Source organism: Pseudorasbora parva, chromosome 3, assembly GCF_024679245.1.
Source record: "Pseudorasbora parva isolate DD20220531a chromosome 3, ASM2467924v1, whole genome shotgun sequence".
Lineage (NCBI taxonomy): Eukaryota > Metazoa > Chordata > Actinopteri > Cypriniformes > Gobionidae > Pseudorasbora > Pseudorasbora parva.
This window is the reverse complement of record NC_090174.1, coordinates 31,606,839-31,624,895: the sequence shown is the minus strand read 5'-3', so window position 1 is coordinate 31,624,895 and position 18,057 is coordinate 31,606,839. Positions and strand designations below refer to the sequence as shown.

Genomic DNA, 18,057 nt, shown 5'->3' with positions numbered 1-18,057 from the left:
ACGTGTGTTGCACCATTCCTGTCAGATCCAAATCCAGCACTGACCGGATATTGGTTTACAAACGAGTCTGCAGTGAAATGAAGTGAACACCACTGTCTTCCCCACGTAAGCTGGAACGTCATTAAAAATAAATTAAGTATCACTCATTCCTAATATTATGATCCGAAGGAAGCTTGTGCAGACTTTTTTCTTCCACAATGCTTGCTATCTTCCACATGTTTATTGCTGCTGGCTTGTGATCGACCGAACAGCTCCATGAGACGGTGGGCGGGGCTACTAATTTACACGTTCTGTAGAGGTGTGTTTCGTCGCACAGTTTGCGAACCTCGTTCAACAAAATATTTATATATTTAAATCACTGACAGAGATCCCTCCCCTATCAGCCAATCACTGTGGTCATAGTTAATAAGCATGTTGACATCATCCATAGCAACAAGGTCAACCCCGTCCTCACTCTTACCTTAAGACTTCTCTCTACTCCTTAGTAAAAGTTGCTCTCAGCAGCTTTGTGAATAGATTTGAAGAGAAAACTCGCAACTAATAACTTACTGCCTTAGGGGTAAGATAAAATGTTTAGTGAATATGGGCCCAGATCTCAAGAGATCCTCACGTCATCAGTGTCTCTATAGTTCCTCACTTCCCTCACTATCCTACTGACCACAGTTTATGGCTTAATTAGTGATACTGTCACTACTAGAAAAATAAAATGAAAAAGGCAGCTTGTGAATTCCTTCATCGTAGTCATTCTATTAAATCACAGCGTCTAGCCAAACACAGTTTCAGTGGTGACAAAAATCAACCCATACCGTTAAAACCTTGCATTTTAACACCACAAAAAACATTATGCATGGGAACTAAATGAGCTGAGATTTCTACTGTGTAAAGCATTCGTGTTGGACAGATAGATGGGTAAATTATTCAAAACTTCTTATTGTAGGAAATTTATGCGGCTGCCACTTCGGAAGGGTTTGGGCCATCTGATGGGTTAAAACTATTAAGACCACAAGAGCAGTTCTGCATCTGTGCACACAAAAATCGGGATTCAGAACTACTTAAATGCATTTGTTTTGAGACCCACAGATACATATCCAGATTATTGTGATCAAAACAATGAAAAATAAACAATGCCATTTCCCATAGATCTGATCTCGTCATGTCGAAATCTCTCTGCCGCAACAAACCCAGAGTCCTTCGTTTCTACTTGATTAGATGATATATGATATGATGTATGGGACAGAATGACCTATAACTCATTAAGGTTGACATCATCATTAAACATACTATGTAAAATTTTAAACTGTTATGATGATCTATTACGATGATGAATGTCATATGGATTGTGATTCACATTTCTTTAATTTTGATAAAGCGTGAGATCGACGAACAGAAGTTTCGGAGTGACACTAGAGAAAAGAGGCATGACTTTTGATTTAGTTTTTGAGGGCACTGGCTTTCCTCCTCTGAGAGAATGTTTGACTGACAGGACGGAACAAATACATAAATGAATAAACCAATTTTTTTCAACAGCTGCACGATAATTGTCACATCTGTGTCCTTTCTTTCAATCAATTATGAACCACAAGTTGTAATTTATTTATGGCCAATTCAGGCTCCAGTGATGAAATGTTAAAGACACTCCAAACGCAAAGTGATATAGGGACGCCAAACTTGCCATCTTAAAAAATACATCTGCTCAAAATTACATGCTGCATTGCATCAGACCTGTAAGAAAGTGACTTTCTGCCCAAATTGAGGGACCATGAGTCTTATCTACAATATGACGTGATACAAGATCTATGGGGAGATCCCGGGTGCCGTTTCACAGCGTCTAGCCAAACACAGAGTTTCAGTGGTGACAAAAATCAAGCCATACTGTTAAAATCTTGCGTTTCAACACTATTAAAATCATGCTTTTATGAGCACAATTAATTACTGTCTAATAAAGATTAGATCTGCATTTAATATTGCTTGGGCCATCGGTTTAAAATAAAGAGGTCTCCCAAATTTGCATATTACAACTAATTAGCATAATTAAGCCGCTGAAATCCCATGGTATTCAAAGAGCTGAAAATGTGCAGCACAAGCTTAAATTATCTATTATATATTATAAGCCTTAAATATACAGTTTATAAAATCTCAATCTATATCAATTTCAATATTTAATTTAATTCATTTAATTTAAATTTGTGTCTCTTTTTCATTTTAATGAGTGTTTAATTGAATTACACATTTGAATGCTACCATTCTCAGTTACTCTTCTATTATCATACTGTGTTTTAATATGACCACAGTAGCAAAATGTGCATATTTAAATATCTTAAAAACTAACCACTAAAAGAAAAGTCCACAAATTGCCTTTCAAACAGTCATGCACTGTATTCATCACTTTAAATATTCAAATTGATCAGACGAGGGAAGGAGTGAATTACAATACATTACCGTTTCCCTGTATGATTTCCATAGGTCTGTCAAACTTAAGGAGAAAAATCAATGCGACAAAGCAGCCCAGGGAATGTCTGACACTAACAGTAATGCTGCTTAATTAAAGCCAAGATTCCAGCTCTCATTGCAACGGGGCTTTGATTTTAATAGACGATGAAGAAATGGCCCGCACATTGACGCGAGCACATTTGTAGCCAGTCTGGCCAAGGGAAAAAGACACACACACACACACACACACAAAAGCGGCAGGACATCAGCTCGGATTGAATCAGGGGGTTAAGGGGAAGTACACAGAAGCTTGCGCCTATGTTAAACAGTCTGCTAAAGGGGGCAGGTACCAGCCCACCCAGCTAATCAGCAGAATGTGCTCCGATACAGGAGGAAGGGCATTTCTGAGCACATGCCTCTGTCACATACATCAGTAATATAAAAACCTCTGTAGGCTAAAACACTTGGCCTCAATATGGAAATAAATTAAATGCAAACAGAATGGAGGGAAAATATGATTGTTAATGGATTGCATTTTGTTATACTCCGATCAAGCCTTCAACACAGAAAGTTTTAAGTCAAAATAAGCCATGATGTAAGCTTATAAAAAGGATTGAAAGCATAAAGATAAATCATAACAATGACAAAAATATGGTTTATATATATATATATATATATATATATATATATATATATATATATATATATATATATATATAATTAAATCATGTTACAAAAAATTTACATTGCAAAAATGTTATGTTTTTATTATTATTATATATTTTGAAGTGAATGGAAATTTATTTTTTTACTGCTGAGGATTAAAAGATGACACTAATGTAAATTTAATAGGGCTTAATGTACTGGAGACAATGGCCAGAGCCCCATCAAATAAGGAAAATGCTATCTATCTACATTTGTGGACACCCCCCACCCCCACCCCACCCACCCCACTCCCAGTTCTAGTTCCCAGTGCCACCCTCCAAACCAGCTCATTGGGGTCCCCAACCTAATCCTGTTACCAGGAGGTCTGGCTGTTTGAGGAGGCTCATAGATTAACACGGCAGACATTGTCGAATTTACAACCAGCCACATGGACATCTGCCCTACTTTCTGCACTACACATAACCCAAACACCCCCCACCCAAAAAAAAAAAAAAAAACCAACACGGAGAGAGACCTGGTTCAAAGAGCAAGGGGCCATTTCATGAAATCGGCAAGCCAGTCATTGTTAAAGCTGTCATTTCTCCTCTGGGGCCGGTGCGCTTTAACTGAACTGTCAGCTTTCTACTTAATGCTTGTTAAGGATAACAGGCCAGTCTGCTGATAGCACTAATGAGGACCAGAAAAAAAGACACAAGCATGTTTAAAGGATGCACACCGATTGTCATAACAATATGCCATAATGGCTACAAAAATCAGCTACTCAAGGAAAATTACGAAGATGTGAAGATTTACAGCAGATGGTGAAAGACTCATACTTCTATAAATATGTTAATGTTTTGTTATGCGGTCAGCTCTCCGCTTCCATAAACAAGTGCTTGCCTCTGCTTTATTATTTGTGACGCTCTGATTTAATTCCAATTACACCATTAATTAGAAATCTTGTGCCCTCTGATGTAGGGTATGTTTCAACTTAATAACATTTGCCAGGTTTTATTTGTTCACAGAAACGGGTGCTTGCTTGTATCTGTTCACAGAACAGAAAGGTTTTTTTTTCCTAGAGCCAAACATTTTTATTTATTTATTTGCGCTGTATTTGTCACATAACATACTATGATAACACAATCAGAGAGAGATTAAGTCATTCAATTCTATTAAACACTCTTATCTCCTGTCATTTTTCTTGAGACGTGAGCGCACAATTTGTGTTCTTGTTTAATCAGCACATTGATTATATAAAATTTGCATATCAATAAGATACATCACAAAAGGATTTTTTTTTTTTTTGGGAGGGGAAATTAAGTCATTTAAATGCAGCTAAAAAAAACAATTTTGCACATAGCATCCCTAACTGGAATTGCAAAAGTAATCATTGTTAAATCAGATCAAACTCAAACTCTGAGCCAATGTTGCGCTGGTCGGGATGATAAAAGAAACCCATAGTAATCATTATACTAAAAAATAAATAAAATAAATAACAATTGTGCTGCAAAAGAAAAAAAAAAATCAGTATCTTAGACTTTTTCCTGAGATGTAAAAAAAATAAAATAATTGTATACGTTTTTCTCAACTAATTTTTTATACACACAAAAGCAACTATTTGGAATCTAGGTAATAAAAATAATCCTAATTCAAGATATATTACTTTACAAAAACAAGTTTTAATATCATACACAGATTTGCTTATTAAAAATAATCTTATTTGAAGAATATTTAGATATTTATATAAAAAAGAGCAAAACAATATGAACAATAATAAATACAAAAGATATTATAATGTTTGAATGAAAAATATTAAAATTATATTCTGATAAAGAGCAACAGTGTTTGTGCATTTTTTAATAGGGAAATGGCTTAATCTCTATAGGAGAAAGTATTTTAACACTGCACACAATCTCAAAAAGGAGCTTGAAAGGCAACACAGATATTGCATATCTAAGTGATTCGGCGTCTACCTAGTGCCAAGCAAACCACATTTTCTGAGGGTTGTTGTATTGCTGATCTGTTCAGCGCAGCTCTGTTCTGCTCATTAGGCAGTTGTCCCTTACTGCAGCAGCCAGACCCACTTCATACTGGCCTTGCTAGTTCATTAGGACACTGTTCGCTCTCTTGGCTCCCGGGGTAAAACACAAACAGTTTGCGGTCTGCCGCTCTGCACCCTAATCCAGTCATGAGACTGGGCTCTTAAACACTATTGCGGCTAAGCCTGGCCATGTGTGCCTCCGACCTGAGGGACCCGGCCCACCAGCCTAGAGCCTTAATTTTCTCTGCTCTGTCCCTTGTTCTCGCTCTCTCCTTCGTGCTCTACCCCGTCGCTATTTCTCCATGCCAACGTTTCCTCCCTCTCTTCCTCTCTCCTGCTTCTATAATGGCATTCTTCAAGAGCTGGCCCCGCCGTGCCGCCCGCTTGCAGTCTCTTAATTAAAATGCTCCCACCGCTCTGTTTATGTGACCGATGACTGTTAAATTAAGATGCTGTCACACTGGGCCGCAACAGTACATTTTTATTTATTTATTTTTTGCCGGGGAAAGTTCCGCCATGAGCACCCGGCCTCGGGACTGCGAGCTGACACGTTTCCTTTGTCTGAGGTCGGAATTTACACCATTTAAAAATACACTCCACCTCATTACAGCACTGCCCTAAGGAGGCAAGCAGTCGGCATGGGCTAATAAGGTATGTGTTATACTGAGAATGATTTTAATAGGGTTTAATGTATGCAGAGGCTACGCTAAAGTGACATTATACGTCTTGAACAATGCTTTCTGGGGTGTGGGGGCTGCAATCTGCAAATCTTGTGTGTGCACCATGCCTGTATTACACATTGAGCTTTCCTTGGCTCTAAAACATCTGACAGTATCGGCTCAGCCTGAGTAAGACAGTGTGGGAGTTGCAACCAGAGAGAAAATGAGAATTGATTTGTGGATTGAAATGAAATAAAAAAATCCTGTTGAACGACGTCTTGAAAATGAATATTGTAAAAGCACCCTATCAATAATTACCATCAGTTATCATCATTACTCCCATACCACCCCTGAAGCATCTAGTATGGAAACAAAAGCAATAAAACAATAAATGACTTGCATTACACAGAGACATTTTTTAAACTATCTTCTTTCTATCTCTAATTATCTTCTTGTGTTCCACAGAACAAAGTCACAGAGGTTTGGAACGACAGAAGCAAATAATGACAGAATGGTCACTTTTGGGTGAACTATACCTCAACAACCCCAAACAATGCTTTGGGGGGGGGAAGTACGTAGTATTTTGGGCATGTAGTAATCATGGACATGTGAAGTCTATTTACTATTTCTATTCACTTGATTAAAGTTTACTTCATATTTGTAGGACAAAACACTTGACTAAAGTTCAGTTCATATTTACCTTTTTAATATAAACTACATTTCAAAAGTTTGGAGTCAATATTTTTTTTAAAGAAATTAATACTTTAACAATGATGCATTACATTTAGCAAAGTGATATTTATCATCATAAAAATAAGATTATATTTTAAATAAATGCAGTTCTTTTGAACTTTCTGTTCTTCAAAGAATCCTTAAAAAATGTATTATGGTCAAATATTAAGCAGCACTTAATTGTTTTCTATGTTGATGATTATAAGAAATGTTTGTAACACTTTAGTTTTAGTTTTTTAGCATGCATATTACTAGGATATTGGTTTAGTGCTAGATGCCTTATTCTGCATGACCACATTCTACATCCTTTAATCCTACCAACTGCCCTAAACTTAACAACTAACTTACTAAATATTAATAAGGAGTTTATTGAGGCAAAAGTTGTAATTAATGGTTAATTAATAGTGAGAATTGTACACTAAACTAAAGCGTGACAAATTTTCTTAAGCACAAATCATCCTATTAGAATGATTTCTTAAGCATCTGAAGAAAATCAGCTTGGCCATCACATTAATACATTACATTTTAAACTATATTAAAACAGAAAACAGCTATATAAAATTTGTAATTTGTAATTAGGTTGTAAAGCAAATGCAGCCTTGGTGGGCATAAGAGACTGCTTTCTTACTGACCTCAGACGTTTGAATGGTAGAGTAAATGACGACAACATTGTATTTTTTGGGTGAACTATCCCTTTAAGACTCACAGCAGGAGAAACAAAAGCCTTTTCTGTGGGTCCCATCTCGGTGTTGTCTTTGTGTGGCAGCTCTCTGGGGTTAATGTATGTTAATGTTTCATTAATAAAGGTGCTTATTAGTGTGTTTTGCAGACTGCTGCTTTGTACAACAATACCGAGCCCTGCCGAGACTGTTAGTTAGAGGTGGGAGCGAGAAAGGGAGAGAAACACATAGGCGGGCAGGCATTCGTTCAAAAGAGCCCCTGCCAGTAATAGGCCAGCCCTTGACGCGCTGCCACCTTCTCTACCTGCTGTCCCCTGCCGCTCTTTCCGGAAACTTGACGGCAGATGTTGCAGCGCTAAGCTGGCTCTGAAGTGCCTCTCTGGCTCCCCGGTCTCCCTAACAACACAGTCAAACCACATTAGATCTCTTTATTTGTGCCCCAGGCAAGTTCGGCAGTGCAGCTGTGTCCACCCTCCGCTCTACCTTTGGTGTTGGAGCCCCTCAGGCGGTAAATGGGAGAGCAGAAAGTGTTCAGGCTGTCTTGAAAAAACTACATCTGCTGACAATCCAGCAGTCTGTCTATGGGCGGAGTGGGGGGGAGGGACCGGGAGGGGTCTCCGAGCTGAACAGATGTCTGCGACAACCTGCTTCCTTACACCTGTATGAGTCCTCGTAACCCCACGGATCTAACGCTGAAAAATTCATGACCCCAGAGGGTTCCTGTCGGGCATCAAAGCCCCCCTTCTCTCTAGCCGAGCGTACGCGGCCCACCTTGGCTCTGGCGAGGGACTCCTCCGGCTTTGATAGCTCATGCCTGCACCGAGTGCACTTGATCAAGGGCTTGAAAGTCTGCACGATCGAGCTGTGGCCTCACTGAAGTGTGCCAGGGTCCCGCTTGGAGGCTCCAGACCCTCATCTCAGATGTATTGAGAGTTACAAAGGTTTTAACAGTTCTTTTGAAGAAAGTAAAACAGAACAAGTGGCTCGAGCGTGACTGGGATATTTCAGGTAATGGGAGCACTAGCACCGCAGATGCGATGAGGACTTCTTCAAGATGAAACAAACTCAAATGCTTCAAACTGTGCACTACTTTGGGAAAAAATGCAGTTGTAGTGCGCACGTAGTCAGCACAGACTTGTGAAGGCTGTTTACTTCAGTGCTAATTTTGTCTCACAAGAGGATGATCCACAAGTTCACTTCATATTTATTATACGTACACTACTGTTCAAAATGTCAGGGTCAGTTCATACTTTTATTCACCAAGGACGCATTAAATTGCCGCATTAAATTGACACTAAAGACATTTATAATGTTACGTTCAATTTCTATTTTAAATAATGTCTAGTCTTTTGAACTTTGTATTTATCGAACTATCGTGAAATTATTCCTCAAAAATATGAAGCAGTACTACTACATTCAAAAGAGCTGAAAATGTTGCTCTGCCATCACAGGAATAAATAATGAACTTTTTAACAGTTGTGTAATCTATACAACAATAAAAACTAAACGGCACATTCTGTTCTTAAATGTGTAAATGTAATATGCAAAGGACTTTTTGTGCACATATATTACTCATATATTCCAAAAGTTACAAGAGAGGAAGTTTCTGCAATACAAGATCATGACAGCCACATCCTGTTGTGAGTCCTTGCAGCTGAGGTTTGTGAAACTTGCACACATTTAATACACACACAATCAAACACTCAAGGAAATAGCCCCTTAGCTGTTACACCACACACTAACACCCCATGCTTTATGTACAACTTTGGATTGACTCTACTTTGGTAGTATGTAAGAGGGATGAATTGTGTTTGCATTTTGTACTGGGGTAAACCATCTGTGGCTTACCTTATCTGCGGTAGTTGGGCGCATGAGTGAGACTCTGTCATATTGTCGCCGCAGAAGAGCCCACAGTGCATCAAGGCGGCCCTATGATGAAACAAGAAATATCAAGATGTGGCCATAGCTTGGTTTCTTTTTCACTCATCTCAAACCAAGGGTTCAAACATAATAGAGTGGCACTTTCAGGTAGACTCAAAATAAGGAAAGGCAAGTGAACGAGAGATGGTTATGGACGTGACTCACCCTGATTGGAGTATACCACTTGGATTCAGATTGATGGTATGCGGGTGGCGGTGCAATTGGCTTTTTGATCATGGGTTCTTCTGTTTCCTCTTCTATTGATATCACAGCATTCTTGGCTTTCTCTAGCCGTGCACCCTCCTCTGTGGACCCTTTCTCTCCCCAACGGACCTAAACAGATATTTGAACAATAAAAAATATTATTATTATATTATATAAATTATACATAGTTATATATAATAAAGTACTTTTTTTAGTTTTTCGGGTACTCATGCCTGTCCCTCAACTGAAAAAGGATTAATTAAAATTGCACTCTTCAAGTTGTCGGTTAAGTCACATCAATATAGAACAGCTTTTCTACCGCATCTCTGGACATTTCAATCTGCAACAACTCCCACTAAATAAAGCATTCTTTGCATCCCATGTTTCCCTCCTTTTATGTCAGCATGTGTTTTAGGTAAAGAGGAAGAAGGTAATCCTCCTCCCCAGGTCCAGAGATAGCTTCAGAAATGGATATAGGTTGTCTGGATGAATGAAGGCTTTCAAAACATTAAAGATAGTTGTGCTTCGGTAAGCTTTGAGCCCTCTCATTCCCTTGCACGCTCATGGGAAAAGTTAGAAGAAGTGGTTTCCAAAGATTTTAGAAGAATCTTCAGTGATGTCTTCTATACATGAGAGACTGGAGAAGGGGTGGCTGAGCATGAAACAAATAAAACAAACTTTGAGATGGATACAGCGCTAAGTAACACATTTCAGCTGAACAAAAGTCGGATGACAGAATGGAAGTCAGCAAGAGGAATTAATCTCGTCACAGCAGTTCTCAATCCTTTAGTGTCAACATGACTTAAGACAGCGGGACATCATGGAGGCTGAACTGGCAGGCCCCTGTCACGTCAAAACCATCAGACAGGGGCTGTGCTACATTTAAAGAGATTCCTATCAGAAACTTTGAGGTGTGCTGAGCTTGACATCACAGACACAATGGCTTTCATACAGGAAGAAGAGCAAATGCCCTTGTGTGAATCAAAAGAGAACAATATGCTTCCTCTTAAACATTTCAGACTAAATTTTCCCTGTTAGTCCCATATTTGTTTCTACGCCAATGAATTCAAGTAATGCAAAGACTGGAACGTGACTAGGGATTCTCTGATATTTATATTCATGTTATATCTGATAACGGTACCAGTATAAGACAGAAATCTCTAATGTCAGCGGATAACTGATATAGGATCAATATATTGTGCATGTGACTCCAATCAAAGCAATTAAAAATCACTCAGCTTTTCCATTTTCTGCTTAACTCTGCTTAAAATGAGTCTGTTTCCTAGTATTATGCAAACTGCCCGGAAAAGAGACATGTTGACATATCAACACATGACTTAATAAACATACACAGTGTTATTAGTGTCAGGCAGGTCATGAACACTCTGAGAGAGAGAGAGGGAGAGAGAGAGAGAGAGAGAGAGAGAGAGAGAGAGAGAGAGAGAGAGAGAGAGAGAGAGAGAGAGAGAGAGAGAGAGAGAGAGAGAGAGAGAGAGAGAGAGAGAGAGAGAGAGAGAGATAGACAACTGAAAAAATGCTCAAAGACAGCTGGGATGACATCAAAACCTTTTCTGTCATCAGGGGGCTGCACATCATTATAGGTATCATTAAAATGTAAAGTTCACCTCCATGCGTTTGATTCCACCCGCTCCTCTTCCCCCATAGTAAGATGCATCTACAGTTGGCCACTTCTTCTTAGGTAGTATGTCTGGCTCTGGTCTCTGACAAAATAAATATCGACATGGAAAATAATTAACATAAACACTTCAAGCCTCAAAGAATTATATGCATTGCAAATACAAGAGCAGATACTTAAATATATATAAACACACACTATATACTGTATGTGTGTGTGTTTGACCTAGCCTAGAAATCTAGACGCACCCTAGCGGCAGCAAATCTAATCTGCCTGCGAGTGTCGTCTAGCAAATCTCAATACCCTTCTGAGCTGTAATCGCCTAACTCTTGCCGGGCCAATCACATCGTGTATTGAGTCGATGGGTGGGGCCATAATGACGATGGTGAGTTGCGTTTGTGTGCTTCTAGTTGACACAGGAACTGGCGAACGGCGGTCTTTCGAATCAGCTTTGACCTCGACTCTGGAAGACTTGGAGTTAAGCTTTTCTATGAGAAAAGAACGGCACTGAAGTCATTCTTAAAAAGGGAAGATGTGTTCGTAGTTTAGCCGACCGGATACGGCGAATGTTTAATCAGTCAGCGAGCTCTGTTTCACCTTCGTTGCTCTGGTTGGTGTAGCGCTATCCTATCGCGTGCAGAGGGAGTTTAAAAGACAACCGTTTATCCCGCCCCTCGGATTGAGCCCTGTCAATGGTGAGTTTCCAGACTAAACATCTTGAAGTGGGTCTGGCTTGTCAGGCTATGTTTGACCCCCTTTCGCCTTCAGAACTGCCTTAATTCTGCATGGCATGGATTCAACAAGGTGCTGAAAGCATTCTTTAGAAATGTTGGTAGCATCTTGCAGTTGATGGAGATTTGTGGGATGCACATCTAGGGCACGAAGCTCCCGTTCCACCACATCCCAAAGATGCTCTATTGGGTTGGATCTGGTGACTGTGGGGGCCATTTTAGTACAGTGAACTCATTGTCATTTTCAAGAAACCAATTTGAAATGATTAGAGCTTTGTGACATGGTGCATTATCCTGCTGGAAGTAGCCATCAGAGGATGGGTACATGGTGGTCATACAGGGATGGACATGGTCAGAAACAATGCTCAGTTAGGCCGTGGCATTTAAACAATGCCCAATTGGCACTAAGGGGCCTAAAGTGTGCCAAGAAAACATCCCCCACACCATTACACCACCGCCACCAGCCTGCACAGTGGTAAATGTGATGGAGGCATGATGGATGGATCCATGTTCTCATTCTGTTTACGCCAAATTCTGACTCTACCATCTGAATGTCTCAACAGAAATCGAGACTCATCAGACCAGGCAAAAAATTTCCAGTCTTCAACTGTCCAATTTTGGTGAGCTTGTTCAAATTGTAGCCTCTTTTTCCGATTTGTAGTGGAGATGAGTGGTACTCGATGGGGGTCTTCTGCTGTTGTAGCCCATCCGCCTCAAGGTTGCGCGTGTTGTGGCTTCACAAATGCTTTGCTGCATACCTCTGTTGTAACGAGTGGTTATTTCAGTCAAAGTTGCTCTTCTATCAGCTTGAATCAGTCGGCCCATTCTCCTCTGACCTCTAGCATCGACAAGGCATTTTCGCTCTCAGGACTGCAGCATACTGGATGTTTTTCCCTTTTCACAGACACCATTCTTTGTAAACCCTAGAAATGGTTGTGCGTGATAATCCCAGTAACTGAGCAGGCTGTGAAATACTCAGATCGGCTCGACTGGCACCAACAACCATGCCACGCTCTAAATTACTTAAATCACCTTTCTTTCCCATACTGACATTCAGTTTGGAGTTCAGGAGATTGTCTTTACCAGGACCACACCCCTAAACGCATTGAAGCAACTGCCATGTGATTGGTTGATTAGATAATTGCATTCATGAGAAATTGAACAGGTGCGTGAGTGTATATATATACATACATACATACTGTATATTAAAAGAACACTAATTAAAATAGATTAAATAACACTGATTAAAATCATATTGATATTTTAATCAAATAAGAATCTTACAGGTGGCGGAGGTGGACGAGGTCTTTGGGGGGGTGGGTCTTTAATAACCTGAGAAGAGAGGAAAAAAAATACAATTTAATTGAGCAAAGTTAGTTATCACTGTCTAAAGATGTGATTCACAATTGAACAACTGGAGCCTGGCACAACCACAATTGATTACAGGGGTCTGCTTGTAAACTAACGCTGTAGGCCCCTGGTGCAAAATAAAGAAAGCCCAAAATTCAACTTGTTGACAGTGGAGTCTTTGGGGTGAGCATGGTGGTCCATTTATCTCTTAATTAATTGGATGAGGTTCAATCCCCTGCAATCCCCCAATCATAAAGTCCTGAGGAATTAATTAGCTGCAATGAAATGCAGAAGGGAAACTTGGGCTTACTCCAGGTCGATCCCCAGTGCAAAGGAGAGGAGCATTAACATGATGAGATGTCTTCCTGTAGCACTTTCTGTGACTGCTTATCTGTTATGAGAAACACTATGCTGGATTCAGCAGGTGACTTCACTCACAGACAAGACGCCTTCCTCACTGAAAATGTCTTTGGCAGTCTCTGACTCTGGTGTTGTCAGATTAGCGACTGCTCAGCAAACTGCTTATCAGCTGCCCTGGCACATCTAACCACTCTTGGATTTGATGGTTAATGTGTTAATAGACAAAAGTTAGGTTGGGTCATGCCCATTAAAAGGCCAAAATACTGCAATGTATTGGCTACATATGTAATTTGAAAAGCTCAGCGTACTTGAGCCTCTGTAACCTGGGATAGACTCTAACAATCTAGTTAAAATGCCTCGGCTGTAACCATGTTTCACCTGTCAACCATGTAACCCCTTCCATTGCAAATGCTTTCCAAAATGGAAGCAAGCCTTGTCTCATTAAACATGAAAGATGCATACAGTGCCATCGCAGGTTAAGCATTTACTAAATTAGTTTTTAGGAAAAAATGCCTTTTAATCATCACATATCATGGCCAGAACAGCTGTTTCATTCCCATTAAAATGCACTGATACCACTTCACCATTGTTACCATTATAATGATGGAAAATGATCAATTAGAGTTAATTAATTGCTCTTTGACTCATAACTGACTGTTGGAAAATCCAGTCCTATCGTCCATGTCAGCCCCAAATGTGTGATGATTAACACAACTTTGGACAGAACCTTGTGCTAAAGGATTAGCTTCTTTTTTTTCTTTTCTTTTTTTACAGAGTAATTAAAGAGCAGATTTATATTTGCCAGACATATTGTGGGATAAATAAGGCATTACACAAATGACATGCTGGGCTGTTAGGTTCTCAAACTACCTGACGGACAGATGTGAAGTCGGGACAACCCTTTAAATGTGGTTCAGGCTATGAAGAGCTGATAATTAAATCCAAAATGTCAGTGTACTTAGCCATCTGACACTCGCACGAGGGGCTAAGAACTAGTGGCACAGCTGTGGAATCAACCAATCACAGTCCAGCGGTGTAACGTTCCCATATGGCTTTCGGGATAATTGTCCAATTGGAGTTTATAATCTGCCCATTTCACCCCTCTGAACACACTGTTGTGTCAAGCTGTTTTCAAGGCTTAACATGATCATGGACAAGTAGCAGGTAGCATATTTGCAAATTAAAATGGTGCATTTCCATTATCATAAAATTAACCTGTTTGTAGTAAAACAACAATTTAACGACCTAAGAATGTATTATCAAAGCATAATTAAGCAGATGCCTTTATCCAACAGTAAAAAGATTATTTCATACTGTATACATTACAATACATTATTTATATACAGTATATTCAAATGTAAGTGTCGTATGATATACGACATTTCTATATTTAGATTTTCCACTGTAGTCAATTCAGTCTTGGACTGATTTGTTTGAAGGTACAAAAACACATACTTTACTTTCTTATGATCAAAATTAATTCCAATTGTCATTATTTCATTTGACTCATATTTGATATTTGCGGAGGACATGTTGGTGTGGCTGTGGATACTAATGTGTGTGTTTCAGAGTTGGGGGTGGGGGGTGAGGTGCTTCTGTATTTCTCTGATTGCTGAAAACTGGCAAGGCTGAGTTTAAATATTAACAAAGCACACATGGCCCTTCTCTTGTGCCGGGGTCCCTGATGGAGAGGAACAGCAGCTCCTCCACCAAGACAAACAGGGCCGAGTCCAGACATGCTGCGGGGGGTTTACATTTTAATGCCTTTGTTGGTTTTCCAAAATATGCTTCCATCTCATCCTGGAATGGCTCCCACCAGGTTCTCAAAGAGAGGTGGCGCATATCATTTGGTTATGCAGTGACACTGATTGCCATAGCGATACTCGCCAGCTTCACAAATTCTAGATATTGTGTGCATTACAATGCATTAGAGTCTGAGAAGACTTGCTGCTTTTTAATTTAAATTATTATTTAGTATTAAAGAGGTAGTTCACCCAAAAATTTTAATTTGATGTTTGAAATTTGAACATTTGACCTCAAATGCAACACTATGTCCAACAGCCACGAGCGCAGCATTTGAAAGTGAAAGTGATGGTGCGTTCACGGCTGTTGGATATAGTGTTGTATTTGAGGTTAAAAAAAAGGTATAAATACTGTAATTTTAACCATGATTGCTATCATGGTTAAAAAAAAGGTATAAATACTCACACAAACCAATCGTTACGTATCTTAAAGGGGGTCGCACACCGGACGCGGAGCTCGGCAGCGCGGCGCGCAGCGTCTCAGGTATCGCACACCAGACGCGCACATTTTAAAAGGCTACGTTTATTATACATTTCCCCAAAATATGTTTAGACTTTATTCAAGCTGTTGAACTCAGAATGTAAAACAAACGTGTCTTGTAGCAAAGGTTGAAATCAGTATACCTTAACGATAATATACTTTTAATATAAAGCCTTGAAATGGCGCTCTGTGGCGCGGCAGGATTTAGAACAACTTCCTGAGTCGCCGCGGACAGGCGCCGAATGCCGCCACCGGTGTGCGTACACTCATTGAAAACAATGTGTTCGAATTTTAAAGACGTGGCGCGCCGCCAAGCTCCGCGTCCGGTGTGCGACCCCCTTAAGACATCAATGTGTCGTCGCGAGCCACAGGATTTAATTTTAAGTTGTTTGTGCATGTTTTTTTACTCCCATAGAATCACACCCCACTGACATGCATTATATGACTGGCACAGTGCAATGATTGGAGTTAAAAATCTTAATTTGTGTTCTACTGAAGAAACAAAGACACCTACATCTTGGATGCCCTGGGGGTAAGCGGATTAACATCAAATTTTCATTTTTGGGTGAACTCTCCCTTTAAGTTTAGGAGAGTTAATTTTTCACTTTGCTTGATTTTTAGTTTTTTTCTTGTTTTTTTCTCACATTTATGAAATACTATTTGTGACAGTTGTTCTGGTTTCCACATATCAGATGAATACTCAGGATGTGGCAAGGTCTGTTTCTGTGTATTGCACTTCCTTTGAAGGCTGTCTTTAAAAAGCACAGCTTAGAAAATAGATAATAGATAATACAGCAATAGCTCCTACTATTAATTTATTATTTTACCATAATGATGTAAACCAGGAAATATAAACACAGAAACGAATTGATCTCAATCCCAATTCAATTTCAATACCAGTTCTGTGAGAGAAAAGGGAGAAAATCTTGAGATTTGACACTGAGTGTAGGAAGACATGTGACACTTACGACAGTGCAGCAGAGAGGCCAGAACCACCACATCAGAGCCAAAGCCAACAGCAGTAAGAGCACCAAGAACACAATGGCCACCACTGTGCCGTCTGACTAATGAGAGAGAGGGAATATTTACAATTAGCTTAAAAACAGGATAATTGTTATAAAACAGGATAGATGTAAGACAGGATAAATGTTATAAAAACAGAAAGAAAGAAAGAATTCCATGTAACATAAATCCTACTCCAAATCCATTTATTCATATTCCATTTTTTTATTTCTAAATTATGTTATAGGATGAAGGGATATGTATGGCTGTTTTCTTTCTGATCTCATGTTTGACTTACACACGAGGAGGCAGTTATGGTGAACGCACTACTGAGGTATGATGTGCCACCGTTCAAGCTGATCAGGACCTCCATTTGTCTGTAGGAAGAGAACACAAACCCAATGAGATGTTTAGAGCCATTACACACTGGCTTTGAATAAAGGGTGAAAATAGAACAGTTAATTCAGCTTTATTTTAAGGGATTTTCCTTGAATAAGGCAGAGTGATGAGTTACAGCAGCAATTGGGAAGCTATCATAGAGAAGAATCTAGTTGATTTCTGAGAAAAACAAGTGTCAGAATAGGCAGTGTTGGATCAGTTTTATGCAAAAATGGGAAGGAACAAAAAAATTAATACGGAAATGAAACAAGCATACTTATTTTCAAAAAACAGAAATTAAAATGTAAACGCAAAATTAAAACTAACAGACACTAAACGGAATTGAAAAAAAGCCATACTAGTGATGCTTACTCGTGTCTGAATTATTTCTACTATTCCTACAGAATTTGTTGCAAATTTTCTCTTATTTACTGTGGAGGGAGTTGAAGGTGGCTCGCAATTAAGGAACTAATGATGAACGGCATTGTAATTTCCATATGTCTATTATGCAGGAGACAATTACCATGGGGCTAATGAGAATCCTCAAGCAGGAAATCGACTGACTGAACGCCTGAGATCCCTCCCAAAATGAGAGAATATGTAAAAAAGACAGGCTACTGTCTGCAGAGCCGATGATGATGCAGTAGAGACACAGGAGAGAAAGTGTTACCTACAGCAAACAATGAAGATTCCACTAACTTTTGGGTCCTGCGCAAAACATTGCCATCAATAAGACCAGAAAGTTTCCATCACAAACAACACCAACTGAAGAACTAACTTTCTAAAGGGTCTTTACAATTACATTGTAAACGAAGGTATCTTACATTACTGCACTGTAATGTAGCTTTATTTGGTCTATTGAGGACTTTTAGATGCTATTTGCTTTTACTGTCATTGCCTTTAGAATAATCTAGGCTGTGGGAAGCTGAAAAGGTTTTTTTTTTGCATGTTAACTAGGTCCCTGTGCTGAATGGATGAGAGGAGAGGCTAATTCAGCTGACATACT

At 39.4% G+C, this 18,057-nt stretch overlaps 1 protein-coding gene across 2 annotated transcripts in view; it reads right to left on the bottom strand.

The window, feature by feature from the left end:
• The window catches only part of antxr2a (ANTXR cell adhesion molecule 2a), a 131,690-nt gene that overhangs the window by 25,515 nt on the left and 88,118 nt on the right, over positions 1-18,057 (bottom strand). For both annotated transcript variants that reach the window (XM_067438424.1, XM_067438423.1), the window contains 6 exons: positions 16,972-17,050; positions 16,640-16,735; positions 12,963-13,010; positions 10,937-11,032; positions 9,273-9,440; positions 9,036-9,116 (listed from right to left, as the gene is read on the bottom strand). In XM_067438424.1, coding sequence (XP_067294525.1) covers positions 9,036-9,116; positions 9,273-9,440; positions 10,937-11,032; positions 12,963-13,010; positions 16,640-16,735; positions 16,972-17,050 — 568 coding nt within the window. The remainder of the gene's footprint in view (positions 1-9,035; positions 9,117-9,272; positions 9,441-10,936; positions 11,033-12,962; positions 13,011-16,639; positions 16,736-16,971; positions 17,051-18,057) is intronic.